The sequence below is a fragment of the Paramormyrops kingsleyae genome, chromosome 24 (genome assembly GCF_048594095.1).
Source record: "Paramormyrops kingsleyae isolate MSU_618 chromosome 24, PKINGS_0.4, whole genome shotgun sequence".
NCBI lineage: Eukaryota > Metazoa > Chordata > Actinopteri > Osteoglossiformes > Mormyridae > Paramormyrops > Paramormyrops kingsleyae.
This window is the reverse complement of record NC_132820.1, coordinates 114,975-131,906: the sequence shown is the minus strand read 5'-3', so window position 1 is coordinate 131,906 and position 16,932 is coordinate 114,975. Positions and strand designations below refer to the sequence as shown.

The 16,932-nt window shown below is 45.3% G+C and overlaps 1 protein-coding gene across 1 annotated transcript; it reads left to right on the top strand.

Moving 5' to 3' along the window:
• The first annotated feature begins 814 nt into the window (after positions 1–814).
• LOC140582479 (ADAMTS-like protein 2) lies at positions 815–15,231 on the top strand. Its single transcript, XM_072706870.1, has 13 exons — positions 815–858; positions 2,694–2,820; positions 3,146–3,359; positions 3,756–3,911; positions 4,778–4,948; positions 5,089–5,265; positions 5,630–5,774; positions 6,273–6,325; positions 11,664–11,816; positions 11,918–12,049; positions 12,250–12,483; positions 14,465–14,641; positions 15,169–15,231. The coding sequence occupies exons 1-13, from the start codon at positions 840–842 to the stop codon at positions 15,229–15,231; spliced, it is 1,821 nt and encodes a 606-aa protein (XP_072562971.1). The 5' UTR covers positions 815–839.
• Positions 15,232–16,932: the final 1,701 nt, after the last annotated feature.

Genomic DNA, 16,932 nt, shown 5'->3' with positions numbered 1-16,932 from the left:
TTTGGGTATACATTTGTACATATTATTCTATGGTATTTTTAATTGTATGTTTTTATATTTACATTAACATTATTATTGTGTTGTATTTTGCACCAAGGGAGTGGCAATCCAATTTCGTTGTACCTGGTACAATGACAATAAAGGCTATTCTATTCTATTCTATTCTATTACTATATCAATTTCATTTTCAATTATACGACCCTTACTATCCTGCAGATTAGTGATTTCAGCTTTTAGAGCTCTTTTGGAATTAAAATATTGGAAGAAACTTTTAACGTCATCCTTAGCCTCCAATGCAATCTTCTTTTCTACATTCCTCTTAGCGAGTCTAATGTTATTTTTTTTAGCTCAACCTGTAGACTCCTGCTTTGTTTTGAAATCGTTAGTTATTTTCCATTTGTGGAACAGAGCCCTTTTCCTCCTGACTTTATTCTTAATTTCCGTAGTAAACCACCTTGGCTGCAGTTTCCTAGATTTAGTTTTGCTGGAAACAGATATGAAGCACCTTGCAACAACAATGCCTCTTCAACAGTTTTGCTGTTTAACAGTTTACAGTTTCTAGTTTCCGTCTCATTCCATTAAAGTTAGCCTTCCTAACATTGTATATTTTTGATTTGGACTTTGCTCTTCGGACACTAAAATAAACCTCATTTAATCATGTTGTGATGACTACCATCCAGTGGTTCTAAAACCTTTAATTTTCCAATCCTATTTTGGTTGTTAGACAAAACTAGATCTAGAAGGGCATCTCCCCTGGTAGGGGAATTAACAAACTGAGTAAAAAACAATCCTGTACTAATTCCACCATCTCAAGTTCATTTGCAGAAGAGCCAGAGACTATGTCCCACTGTATCCCAGGTAAATTAAAATCACCCATAACCACAACATCATTTTTATTGCTCATAATCTTGATATCGTCATATAACATTCTGCTTTCCTCCGCAGCTACATTACCTGCTCTATAACAAACACCGACAATTAGGCTATTTGAGTTTTTAGCATCTAGTTTTACCCATACAGGTTCTGTACTTTTATTTTTATCAGTGAGCTCTCTTGCCTGCAAGTTTTCTTTTACGTATACTGCAACACCACCTCCCTTCTTGCCTATCCGGTCTCTACGGAACAACGTGTAACCATCAATATTATATTCTTCTCCATCATTGTCACTCATCAATGTTTCAGTTATTCGTATAATGTCGTAATGAAAGCCTCTAAATCATGAATTTTGTTTTTAATACTCCTAGCGTTTAAATACAGACTGCAAAGGGTAGGCCTTTTACGGTGCCCACTTTTAATATTAATAGGGCCTTTCCATCTCCCCCCACCTATATTCATAACTAACCTCCCTGCCCCCCCAGTCCCTAGTTTAAACATTCCTCAACTACTCTACATATACGCCTCCCCAATACACTAGTTCCCCTATGGTTCAGATGCAACCCGTCCGGCTTGAACAGGTCCCACCTGTTCCAGAAGGTCTTCCAGTGCCCCATAAACCTAAACCCCTCTTTCCTACACCACCATTTTAGCCACGCATTTAATCCCCTTATCTCAGCTAACTTAGCCTGACTTGCACGTGGCACGGGAAGTATTCCAGAGACATTCTGCTTCGAAGCTTCTAAGCTTATCCGTGACTTCTATAAATTTATCCTGCAGAACACACAGTCTCCCTAAAAGGCGTATTAGCTCTCTCCTTTAACTCATTGTTGTGTTGGATGAGAGCCAGTTGCTCCTTGAGGTCACGAACCTGGACCTTGAGTGAGTCCACGAACTTGAATCACTCGCAGACAAAGTCCGACTGGACGCACACATCCGGAAGGGCAAACATCTTGCAAACACAACACTGAGCTGGCCCCATAATTACCTAACTCACTATGACCCTGTCCTTTACTCCCAGCCCAGTATATTAATATAGCCTATTTAAACTTTTAGTTGATCTAATTAACGTATAGTTAAAACAATAAAGTGCTGAGTACACTAAAACACTAAATTAAGACTTGCATTTAAACTGATATTTTTAAATAATCTGATAGGGTCAGAGATAACAACCTTAGAAATTAAACTTTTAAAAAATCCAAATTAACAATTACCTGGTAAGAACTTCCTGCTGAACCACGTTTAGCTAAACTCAGGCGAAGTTGCTCTAGGGAGGCTGAAAAACCACAAAAAAACATCTCAAAGCAGGTTAAGTGGAAAAAAAAAAGTGAAAAATGTCCTTCCAGCCCCAACTGGCGACCGAGCAAAGCTCAGGAGCAACTGTCCTTTCCCAGTTAACGTTACTGATATTAGATATTACCCTGTGGGTGTTTGTGGCGAAGGTACACGGACAGAAGCGCCACTCACACTCACGCTGTTTATTAACAAATACAGACAAGCACTCACACGGACCGGAAAAAAAAAAATGTAACAACCACCCACTTAACCGTACTGGCACACAAACACTCAAATATACTTCCAAATAATTCCAATCAACTGCTTCAACAGGCACACAATACAACACAAGTGCACACAGCATCTACACCACTCCCTCACAGTGCAGCAATCCCAGCAGCCTCTACATTTCAATTAGGAAATTGAAAGCAGAGAATTAAAACTGGCACCATTTTCTTGACAATAAACAGGAGTGTTGTACAACATACTGGTGTTGGTATGGAGGTGCATATCATTGACCTGGGGGTTGGTGTGGTTCCCTGCAGGAATAAGCACATCGTATGTGCTGTGTGTCCGCTACGATGGACAGGAAGTCGATGACAGCTACTGCGATTCCATGACGCGACCGGAGCCAATGCATGAATTCTGCACCGGCAAGGAATGTCCACCAAGGTGAAACCTCAAATGTTCTGGGGGTGGGGCCATGGGGGGGATGCTGGTTTCTGCAGTGGGCGGGTTTTGTGCTGGTCGTTACGTGGATTAATGCTAGCTAGTAATGTGGCGGTGGGGAGGTGTGTGTGCGGGGGGGGGGGGGGGGGGGTACTCTTGAGGTCACGTCTCAGCTTGTCTTATGTTGATACCCTGATTGAAATGTGACATTTCCCCCCCCGCAAATCAAGAAAAGGTTCATTCCTGACTGGCAGGCTATAGTGCAGCAATTCTTAAAGCATCGATTGACGTGTACCCCTGTCCCACCCCACCCCGCCCTGCCCTGCAGATGGGAGACCAGCCAATGGAGTGAGTGCTCTCGCACCTGCGGTGAGGGCCACCAGTTCCGCTCGGTGCGCTGCTGGCGGATGATGGCGCCCGGCTTCGACAGCTCCGTCTATGACGACTTGTGCCGGGCCGCTGAGCTGCCCAAGCCCATGGGCCGTAAGGTGTGTCAGAACCGGGCCTGCGGTCCCCAGTGGGAGGTCTCCGCCTGGTCTGAGGTGAGAGACCAATGGCTGTTAAAAGCTGATGCTAATGTTTGGTCAGCTGACCCTGGTGCCCCCAATTTTGTCATAAAGGACTGGGTAGAATGTTTTATTAAATAACCCCTTCTTGAAAAGTGACTTAATACTTAACAATTTTAAAGCAATTAACAGCTGGAATGTAGTAAAAGTGCAGCAGTGATCTTGAGGATTAGGGTTTAAGATTAGTAAGAGATGTTTTTCTGTTTTAGTTCTAGATGCTTAGTGTTCGCATAATTTAGAGTTTTTGATATTCACACTTAGTCTGCGTGTCAGATATGGGGAGTGCTTAAGTGGGACAAGAATTCTGTGTTCTGGTTATATTATTCGTCTACCTGATGATGACCAACACTGCCACTCTCCGGAACATTCCAGTGCTCTGCTCGCTGCGGCGGGAGAGGGGTGCAGATCCGTGAGGTGCGATGCTCCATGGAGGCGTGGCTGTGCAATGACTCCGCCCACCCGGAGGCAGAGAGGGAGTGCGAGGGCCCACCGTGTGACCGCAGGTGGACCGTGTCAGACTGGGGGCCAGTGAGTGTCACTCCCACCATGCAGTTGGTCCATTAACCCCTAATGTAATAATTGTTTTGAACCCAAAATAACCATGATTACCAGGTACCATGATTTTAGTCCTGATCTACAGTGTTTGAATCGTGTCAGAGGTCAGGCAGTCAAACAACACTGTGAAAGTACAAAAAGCTGCATAAATGTAGGACTAGGGGGGTGGGTCTCCAACCTTATGCACAGTGAGAGCTACGTCTACAAAGCGAATCATCTGGGTAGCAATATATGTGATATAATACAGGATTATATTTTAGGGGGGGGGGTCATGGACATTGTCCAAAAAAGAGCATCAGCATGGGTTTGTGATACATTTTGGTTGACTTCAGTGTCTCTGTCACAAAATAGTTTAAATAAAGAATGACAGAAAATAACAAGTGGGTCTGATCATTCATTAATTTACGAATTAGGTCACAAACCAATTAAGGTGCAAAGGGTTTTGAGAAACGCTCATTTATCAGTGAATGATCTTAAGTACAAGGTAACAAACTACTTGCTGTCCTGAAGTTTTCGGGGGGATGCATCCCTGAAAACTGACCTCAATTTACATAAATTTATGGAATGAAAATTTGTTGCATATAACATATTGGGGTTTTGCTATATAATGCAATGCTATACAATGTGTGACAATGCTTTATTTACGCATCATGTGATGAAATTTTGTTACATTTAGTCATGTTATTATATTATATAATGTGATGTTATTACACAATGTGTTGTTACAAGCACTGACAATACATTCCCTGTGTGTGTGAATATACTTGGCCGCATAAACCCGACTCTGATCAAGGATCCGGGCCGGTAAACCCGGCCTGTACCTTCCCCTGTGCTTCCAGTGCTCGGGGCCCTGTGGAGAGGGCAGGATGACCCGCTCCGTGGTGTGCAAGAACAGCAGTGGCAGCGTCATTTCAGATGCGCAGTGCGACTTGGACCTCAAGCCCCTGGCGGTGTACCCATGTGGGGAACAGAACTGCCCCGCCCACTGGGTGGAACAAGAGTGGGAACAGGTGCGGGCATACAGGCGCCAGCAGGATGTAGGGCTGAGGGCTGGTGACTGGTTTTGGTGGAGTTAGCATTTGTGGTTTGTAGTTTAGCGTTAGTGGCAGGACGGAGAGTGGTAACTGTTTTTCGTTTTTGTCCTCTTCAGTGCAACGCCACCTGTGGGCGGGGTGTAAAAACGCGGCAGGTAGTCTGCTCGGGTTTGGAAAACGGCATGTTCAAGGAGTTCCCTAAGCATGCTTGCAGCACTCAGCGCAAACCACTGGTGAGCTCGGCCTGCTTCGAGAGGCCCTGTTCCAAATGGTTCACCACATCGTGGTCCCAGGTAACCACTGTGTGTGTGTGTGTGTGTGTGTGTGTGTGTGTGTGTGTGTTTGTGTGTGTGTGTGTGTGTGTCTAGCTGTAAAGAGTACTCCATGCAGTGTTCCTTGCGAGGTGTACTCCAGTTACGGAAATATCTCAAACATAGTCCATTGTATGTAAAACTTGAAATGGGAAATTAATGCAGGGTTATATTAATTATAGAATCTCTTTTGCATTCAGGGCAATAGGTGTTGAGTTACATGGACGAATAAGCTGTGAGACTACCTGCCTAGCTTTTGTATTCTGCTCTGTGGGCCGAGTTTTGGCCAGGCTGGCATAGTCCTGCAAGGTCTGCTCACTTTTTTTGGTTCCCCCAACCCCACCAGTGCAGTAAGACATGCGGTAGCGGGGTGAAGGTGCGTGAGGTGAAGTGTTACCAGGGGGAGGAGCTGGGACACAGCTGTGACATGGCACTCAAACCCGAGGCCAGGCAGGCATGTGAGGTGCAGGCCTGCCCAACGGAGGCACCAGGTATGTTTCCCACAGAGCTGGATAATTGGGCACCTAAGTGGGAGAGAAGTAGGGTGTAGTGTGTGTGTATGTGTGTGTGTGAAGAAGTGTGTGTGTGTGTGTGTGAGTAGAAGTGTGTGTGTGTGTGTGTTTGATATTTATGAAACCACAAAAACGGAGTTGAAATTTACCCGAAATAAAGTGTAGCCAAATAGAGCTGATCAACTAGATTTACAGTTTTGTCAAATCATCTGCTTTTGCGCAGTATCGTCTCATTGGAATGCAAAATATTTCCATAAAGAAGACAAGTGTCTTTTGATGACCAGTTCTTGTTCCCTAAATTTTGTCTTGAAGCAGTTAACAGTATGTCTGTTGGAGGTAATTGTTCAAGGGTCCAGCTGAAGCTCCTTGCCTCAGCTTTGGCTGCATCCATGTTCTCCAGTTCCTGTGCTGCCTCGTTATTGCCAAGGTCTCCATTGTACCTCCTTTATATTGAGACTAACTGTCCTGTCTCTGCAGTGGACGAGGAGTGCCAGGACAAGGCAAAGGCGAACTGCGCTCTGGTGCTGAAGGTGAAGCTCTGCATGCACTGGTATTACAGGAAGGCCTGCTGTCTGTCATGTAAGAGCAAGGCCCAGTAGGGAACTGGAGAACGAGAGGGCTGTTCTGTGTGTCGGCACGTCCGCACTGGTGAAGGGACTGCACTGGACCCGGGGGTGAACCCAGTCTGATAAGCAGCTCCTGAGTTGATACCCAGAAGGGTGGGATGGCGCTGTGCCGGGACAGTACTGCTGCAGTTACTGTGAAGGAACGTTCCTCTTTGCAGAGTCATGTGCGGAGAGTATAGCTGTCTCATTGTAACCATTTTATTTACTGTACAGTTTATTTTGCATACTAATATTTTTACTTGAAATTTTCGTGAAAAGCAATAAAGTCATGTCATTTTCGCGATGCTCGACGAAACCTTGTGTTCTGCAAAGCGAAACTTGCATCCTTGGCCACTATGCCTTTTTTCTTTTTGGTTTTTTAACGTCATTGGACAGTTATCAGCAGAGGCTTGTTTGTGATCACATACATACTATTCCAAATCCAGGCCTTGTTTTCAGTTCTCCCAGGTAGTTAGTTTAATAATTACTGATTCTGATTGGTCAGAGGCTTTACACCTGGCTCACAGGTAAAGGAAGGCTGGAAGACCAGCGGTTCTCGGACCATGAGGACCGTGAGTGGCTGCCAAAACTTCCAAATTCGAGGTTTTATTGCAAGATCTTGAATTTATATTAGCCCTTGTCCAGCGTGCTTTTACGCATGCCAATACCCATGATGAGCACATTGTGATTGTACCTTCTATCACAAGATTTGGACAGAAACAAGATCATTGCTTGTATCTGTACTTTGTTCACAGAGATCAAGTGTCTTCAATGTCTGTGCGCTTTGCTTGTGACATTAATGCAAAGGATAAAAGTATGCACCTCCTGTGGTCCCGATTTGGACTTCAAAACTTAGTAGACCTTTCTTGCAATTTATACAGTGGTTTTGGGATGCATGAAACTGTAAACATGCAGACGCCTTTTTGACCTTCAGCATCAAATTCTTGACATCTTTGCCAAGATTCCATTGAGGTTTGTGCAAATGTACATCAGCTCTCCACATTGCCATTTTAACCTGAAGTTTGTGCACCCAGTGAGTGGAATCATTGTGGTGTGCGATTTACAGCATGAGACGGCAAAATTGGCAATGTTAAATGCTGCAAATGAATATATAGAGCATATTAAGGATGTCTGCCTGAAGTTGGTGGGGCAGCTGTATTCACGTCTGAAATATGTCACAAACTTTGACAAGTTAACGGGAATACCCTACATCTTACGGGCTGAGGACTTCTTTAATGTTCCTGCCTTGGACAGCCTGTTTTCCAGTTATCCAGTCATTGTGCCTAACCAGGACAGTCCTGATTGTGGGCTAGTTAGACTCCTACATGACACTGGAGTACATTTCATCCTCTCTGACCGACTTGCTCTGTTCTAATGCTGGCAAAGGAGGGTTTGCAGCATCATGGAAGGCATACCAACTCGAATTGGCTTTTGAGGAGGTTATTTATGGCCATACCAACTCGAACTGGCTTTGGAGGAGGTTGTTTATGGCCATACCAAATCGAACTGGCTTTGGAGGAGGTTGTTTATGGCCATACCAAATCGAACTGGCTTTTGAGGAGGTTGTTTATGGCCATCCACTGTATGTATTAGACCACCACTACAGTGCCTCTTTGGGTACTTGCAGCATAAATCCTAGAAGTCTCACCCGCTGTAGGGGCTTCCTAGGCCTTTCCCCTTACAACAGTTCCTCAGATGGCAAAAATCCCCCTCCACTGAGAACATGGACAGGTAACCAAGAGCTCATGCTGAGGGTAAGAAGGTTGTTTCCACTAACTGAAACCATGGAAGCAGCACCCACAGTCATAGGAGCTGCTATGATCAGGATTGTCCTGTCTGATCTCTATTGATAAGTAAAGCCAGTAAACCCACTCTGAGCAGGCTAGGTGTGCCGTGTAAATGACCGTGGTAATATACTCTATTCAGAACTGAGCTATGATCCACAGCATGGAAAATTCATAAGTAAAGTCAGCAAACCCACTTTGCAGTATACCGCTCAGAACCGTTAATGTTAATGAAGAGGAAGAGAGATCAAAGAGAAGGAAAGTTAAACGCCAGGCTACCAGGCTCAGGACAATGATGTACAGGGAACTAATCAAACATGCACTAAGTAACATCATGTAACATGTCATCCATTTTCCATCAGAGACCAAGAGCAATTCTGATCCTGACCATGGCTATTTAGATTACACTGAAACAGAGGATGACAATAAGGTAACTAATAATAGCAATCAGTTATCATTACAGTTACTGCTAATGGAGCTGCTGAGGTCCGTTGCAGTGACATTAATGTCATTAAGAGACGGTCGCTCGCTGAATATCACGGTAACCTAGGAGTAATCACGACTGTGCGTACTACTTTATGTCAGTGTTCCATACTCGATTTGTCCCCAAAGTGTAGTAAAACACATACATACACACAGACACACATACACAATAAATTTACATTGTGAATTATCCTAATAACAGTGGGAAAATTATTTTTCTATTTTCTTGCTGCCATCTCCTGGCCGAATGTAAGTATTGCAATTACCAGAAAAGATCATTTTAATTTTTTTAAATGGCAGTACTCAATTTTGGCCACCAGACGGCAGCATAAAACGTGTGTGTGCTGTAACAGGGCACTGTGTGAGTGTGTGTGAGCTCTAACTGGGGGCTCTGTATGTGTGTGTGTGTGCGCGCTGTAAATGAGCACTGTGTGTGTGTGTGTATGTGCTCTAAGTGGTCGCTCTGTGTGTGTGTTCTTGTGTGTGCTGTAACAGGGCACTGTGTGTATGTGCTCTAAGTGGGCACTGTGTGAGTGTGTGTTTATATATGTTTGTGTGCGTGCTGTAACTGGGCACTGTCTGTGTGTGTGTGGGTCTGCATAGAGCACATTTGATAAAATTGTCCCCAAAGTGTAGTAAAACACACACATACACAGAGACACACACATACACAATAAATTTACCTTGTGAATTATCCTAATAACCTATCCTTATAACCGTGGGAAAATTATTTTTCTATTTTCTTATTGCAATTACCAGAAAATATCATTTTAATGTTTTTAAATGGTAGTACTCAATTTTGGCCACAAGACAGCAGCATAAAATGTGTGTGTGTGCAGTAACAGGGCACTGTGTCTGTGTGTGTGGGCTCTAACCGGGGGCGCTGTGTGTGTGTGTGTGTGTGTGCAGTAACAGGGCACTGTGTCTGTGTGTGTGGGCTCTAACCGGGGGCGCTGTGTGTGTGTGTGTGGGCTCTAACCGGGGGCTCTGTGTGTGTGCGCGTGCGTGCGTGCGCTGTAGCTGGGAACTGTGTATGTTTGCACTGAAACTGGGCACTGTGTGTGTGTGTGTGTGTGTGTGCGCGCTGTAACTGCACTGTGTGTGTGTGTGTGTGTGTGTGCAGTAAAACACACACACGCATACACACAGATGCACACATACACAATAAATGTACCTCGTGAATTATCCAAATAACCGTGGGGAAATTATTTTTCTATTTTCTTGCTGCCATCTCCTGGCCGAATGTAAGTATTGCAATTACCAGAAAATATCATTTTAATGTTTTTAAATGGTAGTACTTAATTTTGGCCACCAGACGGCAGCATAAAATGTGTGTGTGCAGTAACAGGGCACTGTGTCTGTGTGCGCGAGCTCTAACCGGGGGCGCTGTGTGTGTTTGTGTGTGTGTGTGCGTGCGTGCGCTGTAACTGGTAACTGTGTATGTTTGCGCTGAAACTGGGCATTGTGTGTGTGTGTGTGTGTGTGTGCGCTGTAATAGGGCACTGTGTGTGTATGTGTGTGTGTGTGTGTGAGCTCTAGCCGGGGGCTCTGTGTGTGTGTGTGTGTGTGTGTTGTAACTGGGCACTGTGTGTGTGCACTGTGACTGGGCACTTTTTGTGTTTGTGTTTATCCATGTGTGTGTGCGCTGTAACTGGGCACTGTGTGTGTGTGTGTGGGTTTGCATGGATCACATTTGATAAAATTGTCCCCAAAGTGCAGTAAAACACACACATACACAATAAATGTACCTTGTGAATTATCATAATAACCGTGGGAAAATTATTTTTCTATTTTCTTGCTGCCATCTCCTGGCCGAATGTAACTATTGCAATTACCAGAAAATATCATTTTAATGTTTTTAAATGATAGTACTCAATTTTGGCCACAAGACGGCAGCATAAAATGTGTGTGTGCAGTAACAGGGCACTGTGTCTGTGTGTGTGAGCTCTAGCCGGGAGCTGTGTGTGTGTGTGTGTGCTGTAACAGGGAACTGTGTGAATGTGTGTGAGCTCTGACAGGGGGCTCTGTGTGTGTTCTAAGTGGGCGCTGTGTGTGTGTGTGTGTGTGTGCTGTAACAGGGCACTGTGTCTGTGTGTGTGGGCTGTATCGGCACACAGTGTGTGGGTGTGTGTGCTCTAAGTGGGCGTTGTGTGTGTCTGCGCTTTAACTGGGCACTGTGTGTGTGTGTGTGTGTGTGTGTGTGCGTGCTCTAAGTAGGCGCTGTGTGTGTGTGTCACTGGGCACGCTGTAACTGGGCACTGTGTGTGTGTGTGTGTGTGTGTGTGGGTTTGCATAGATCACATTTGATAAAATTGTCCCCAAAGTGCAGTAAAACACACACATACACAATGAATTTACCTTGTGAATTATCATAATAACCGTGGGAAAATTATTTTTCTATTTTCTTGCTGCCATCTCCTGGCCGAATGTAAGTATTGCAATTACCAGACATTACTTGAAGCTTCTGCAACCTGAGAAATGCTTCCACAGGTGGCTGGGGCTTGAGTGTGGACCAATACGGGGGTGAGATTCAGCTAGGGTAGCATAATGCAGGTAGGTAACTATCACAGAAGTGTAACAGGACCGTTGCAAAACCATAACACAGCGGTTAGAGTTCAAACACCGGTTATTTCTGTGAGGCATTTCTATGGATCAGCTGAGAAACAATAGACTTTGAGGTGTATCACAGGGACTGACTAATAGCAGTGCCTCAAAGCCCTAGGTTGTTTTTACGGTTGACAAGATTGAAAACGTTCCTGTTCTCTATCCATGAATGTAATGACTTCCTGCATGGTGACACAGGAGAAGAAGACTGAAAGGGAAGCTAGGAGAAGGAGGGTGTGTGCGGTGTCGTTCTGTTAAGATCTATGAGGTCTTTGCTCCAGGAGGCCTGGACATTGCAGGCAGGCAGCTATTTACCTTTAATCAGCTGTGCCAATTATGCAGAATCAATGACTTCTTGTGGTGTCCTTTGTTCCCCTTGATATGGCCTTCAGGATGCTGCAGGCAAGGTTCTGGACCACTGGACTATCATGTCCCGGGAGGAGGAGATCTGGCCACCTAGGAGAAAGAAGGCCAGGCCATCGCAGTGCCCTCATCCAAAACTGACTCTGACATCAGGACTTTCATCGAGAGCAACAACCACTCTCGTAGCCCCAGCCTGCTGACACACCTCGAGAACAGCAGTCTTTCCACTATACATCACTTTGAGAACATCCCCAACAGCCTGGCCTTCCTGCTTCCTTTCCAGTACATCAACCCAGTGTCTGCCCCCATGCTGGGTCTGCCCCCAAATGGGCTCATGCTGGAGCAGCCAGGTCATAGGCCACGGGAGTCCAGTCTGCCAAACCTGAGTGACCCCAACGAGAGCAGTGAGTCAAAGGTGTCTCTCTCACCATTCTGCAATGGGCAAAGCCCAAGTTGGGGGGCACCGGTGTCACCGTGGCGATCGAGCCTAAGCCTGAGCCTGCTAGCGTAACAACCATCTCCCCGACCCCCACCTCCCAGCAGCCTCAACAGCAGCAAGCACCAATGCAGCAGCAGCAGCCGGCTGGACTGAGTGAGCAACATGCATTTGTTAAGAGTGAGCAAGCCAAGAGCATTGTTACCTCGTCCTTCTCCTCCAAGATGCACCGCATGCGGCGCATGGGTTCTATCTCCCGCAAGGGCAGAGTGTGCTGTAATGCATGCGGCAAGACCTTCTATGACAAGGGCACCCAGAGGATCCACTACAATGCTGTGCACCTGAAGATCAAGCACCGCTGCACTATCGAGGGCTGCAACATGGTGTTCAGCTCCCTGCGCAGGCCTCTGTGTGTGCCCCCCACCCCCAGGCCTCTTACTTTCACTCTGTACTTGTGGAAGTCTCTAGAGATGCTTGGATGGGTAGCTCTGCTGCTGCTGCGTCCCTGTGGCCCTAACACATCCTGCCGCTTCCATGGAAACCCTCGTCCATCTCCAAAGAAACTGTTCGGACTCTTCTTTTGTGACTGTTGCTCACAGAATTGGTAGTAATAAGAAGAGAGCCTTCTCAGTGTATTAGTGTAATAATGGCTTTTTAAATGACCCATTAACAGAGCATGACAGCCTCATCTGTAAATAACATCCCAGAGGGTTCTTCATGTAAAAAATGTACTGAGGGTGTCAGTGCCCATGCTTGTTTCATTTCATGGCACCTCCAGCTCTCAGACTGAAGGAAAATGTAGCCTCTAGCTCATTTGATTTCTTTATTTTCACTTTGATGCACACTTCAGACTAAAAAAAAAGCTCAAATTCTTTTATAAATGTACCAATGCAGAGAAGGCCTGCATGCTTTTGGCTTCTGAACTTATGATTTGTTCTTTGTGTTGCCACATTTGTATGTTGACCCAGTCTTGCACTTTTCAAGTTTTCAAGGGGATGTGTAATATTTTGTGTCTTGAGGTCACCTGCCTCTAAGGCATTTTAAGAAAATGCTGAAATGCTTGTGGGTCCCAGATACAGAGAATGTGTGGCTCCTGAGCTGATGACCTGATTTTCTGCTTTCCATTTGAAACAACCATTGAGTCTTAGCGCAATAGCAGATAAGCAGAGTAATATTAATCTCTGCTTTTAGCTCTCGTAAGAGCAGCCCAAGTGCTGTTCAAGGTATTGTTCAGAGAGAGATCTCTGAGGTGTTCCCAGGGAGTGATCTCTGAGGTATCATCCAGAGTGTGATATCCAAGCTTAGTTGTTACTTCATTAATGTTCCCTCCAGAAGTTGACAAGATTTCTGTATCTCTATATTATTTACATTTTAATGCTTCATTTAAGGTGATCCAGGTGCTTTCTGAAAACTGCATAAATCAAGCATGTATTTGAACTTAACTGTGACGAAAAACAAATGAAGTGTTTTCATATTTCAGGCTGGAGACACAAGCGTAAGGCACGAGTTTTAAGTTCGCTCTCCAGAAAATCTGGCCACAAGTCACTTTGGGTCCTCACTTAGTGTTCCGATGTGCTGTACCATCACTAGTGGTGCATAAGTATGGGTAGCCACTGGAGACAAACTTCACCAGATCACCAGTGTTTGGATGTACGTTGTATCTGTATGAATTTTGGTGTAGGACTGCAGCAGTAACTTAATGCCAGTCATTATCATGGCCACCTGCTTGCTGCGTATGAAGGTGTAGGTGCCGCATGAGGCTGCTGTAGTGACGTCCCCGCTGTTGTTATGAGTGCAGCTGTGCAAAGTGGAAATGAAGCCCAGCCCCCCCCCACCCCACCCCACCTCACCTCACATACGTAATATTCTTGTCTTAGACTCCCTGTCAGATATTTATTTAAAGGATTGAGGACACCAACAGTGATTCTACTTTAATTAAAGTAAGCAAATTAAAGTTTAAGTGTGGTAGAAAAATTATAAATCAACCTCTCTGATAACACATTGACATATTGTCCCTGAATCACTGCAAATACATGGTTGACATATGATTAGTATGGTTAACATGATTACTTATGTGATCAATTGCGTAACAACAACTACTTTATTAAGCTATAACTTTTGTGCACCAGTTGGGGCGGCTTCGAGTCTCTTCCTGCAAGTGGTTTCTCCCCCCCTTTGCTCCACTGTCTGCCTCTCCAAGGCCCGAGCTTCTGCAGAGCCAACTGCAGGCAGCTATCACAAAGCGAGGTCACACAGTATTCAAAACAATCTCTTCTTGCCTAAGGTCTAAAACATAACAGACCCAATATGCCTCCCCTCCCAGGCCTACTAATGTCCAATTTTACTTCCACACTCCCCCCTTTTGAACACGCGAAATCCGCACTGTTCTCACAGAATCAGAGTCCACAGCGTAGTAATACTCCAGACAAAGCGCAGCGGGGCGATGGGCGCTGGCGGCGGTTGGTTGGCCACGAGTCACCAGCAGAGTTGGACGTTGCTGGTCATATTGATGACAACCTGGGGCTGTGGTTCATAGAGCCAGGCAGGAAGGAGAGGATCATCCCCATATGGGTAAGGGGAAGCCCGCCTGGGAAGACAGAACACTAGAACAACACCTAAACAGCAATATGATTAGTAGCAACACTACAAGCAAAATCAATATACTAAAAACTAAAGGTTTAAACACCCCGGATAAACCCGGAATCAGTGAGGAGAACCAATTGTTCCAGCTGTACTCAAACAGGCCATGCTCCTTATGTATCGCAGACATCCGTTTGTGCACCACGTCCTCCAGATTCTGCACAGCCTGAGAGGAATCAGGGATGTACGTGCAACATTCCCTCCCCACTATAGCACAAACACCGCCTTTCTCAGCCAATAGAATATCCAATGCCATACGGTTTTGCAGAGCCACCTGCTTAACCACGGATAATTCACCCTGAACGGCCTTTATAGTATCAAGTGTCTGATTGGCCAGTTTCTCCACTGCAGTCTGCAGGGCAGCCACCTCAGTCTGAAGCTCTGACACTCCAAGGGTTGGAATAAACACCCCAAACCATTGTTCAGTCCGACCCTTAAGAGAGTCTGTGTGGCCACAGATAAACGCAGAATGTGGTGGTGCCACTAGCAAGACATCACCAAGGACAGAGAAGTTGACATAAGCCCTACAGTGCAGAGGTGGGGAGGAAGGGGTTAGCGACTGGGCCGAATTAAACAGACGGAAACACACAGTCTCATTCACAGGGATGACAGCCAAGCCATTCTCAGGCAGGGTCTTCCCCTTCGCCCTCACATATGTGTCCGATGGACAGGACACAGCAGAATAAGTACAGTTATCAGGACTTCGTCAACACTGCAGAGCAGTTACAGTCAGTTCTTGCACCCGCGCCCCATAGCGGTCGGGGTCCTCAGCCTCCCATGCTCTATCAGCAGCCCATGTGATAATTACCTGGGCCAAACAAACCCATCCCTCACCTGTACTATTCACGCCTACTAGCAAATGAACTGTAGTGAAACCTCAGTGTTTGGACTCATCAGCCTGAGTCAGATAGAGGACTGGATTGTTCTCAGCAAACTCTTGTTGTAATCGGTCATGTGTGGCCTTAAGGGCCTCCTCCACTGCCCGCGACTTAACATGTATGTAATAGTTTGGGGTCTATTTCTTTTCTTCTTTGCTTAAAGGTTTTCTACCTGACATTTTATCTGGTGGCAACATTGGTTACCTTGCTGAGATCCAAATAAAAGGAAAATAAGGATAAAAGAAATAGCGGGTTTGCCAAGTCTGTCGAGTGGAATCCAGTTATACCTCCAAGTGGATGCTGTTATTCCTTTCAAGTTTGGGAAATTGCACAAAAGAAAAAGGGACAACTTGACAAGCACTCAGGTAGACTGTGGTCATATCTGCAGTATGGGAATATTTTGGGTATCCGAAAAATGATCGTGGGGTGGATATCCAGTTTGCAAGAAATGTGGACGAACAGTGGCCGCAAAAGGAGGAAATACGTCGAACATGTTCTCCCATATTCGCGAACACCATCCCTCCGTGAAGATAAAGGTAAGTTCCATTTATAACTTAAAGCCGTATTATTTCTGTGATGCAGAGGGAATCCTGGAATCCAGTCATGTAATTGGAGTCAATTACAGTATAATTCAGATGCCACGTAAAATGTCCGATTTGATAGATAGATGGATGAATAAATCAAAATATGGCTGTGCAGCAAATTAAATCGCGATGTGCATCTGTGAATATACAGCGCAAAAAGGCTGCCGCTTGCTCATTAACCAACTACCCCCCCCACACACACAGCGGCACAGATGATTATTTTGTCCTCCAGGATCGTGTGCCGCCCCCCATAGAATCCCTCCCGGCGCCCTCCCAACTTCATCCCTTATCGTCTCCGCTCGCCCATCCTCTAGAAAACCGCTTTATTTAGATTATTTTTGTTTTACTCCAAGTTCGTGTGCCGCCCCCCACGTGACATGAAAAAGTGCCGCCCCGGGCGGCTGCCCCGTTCGCCCATGCCTAAAACCTCCACTGCATGATGGTCATGGTTTTTAAAGCGTCTGCTGTCTCACTCACTATGTGAAGACGTGAACACATGAACATATCCAGAGCTACTCTCAAGAGAACACTTAATGATCATTTTATAATTTTATTTAAAAGAATAATCATCAAATACACTAACTGAAAACTCATAGGTGTTTAGTACAAGTGGACACATTCTCTCACCTCAGCGGTCAAGATTGAGCCCTGAAAATCTCAACATGCTTACATTTCTTCATCATAACCTGACCTGAAAAAAAGCAAAGAAATGGATGCTGCTATGATAATCTCAGGAAAATATTAACAAACATGACCCTGC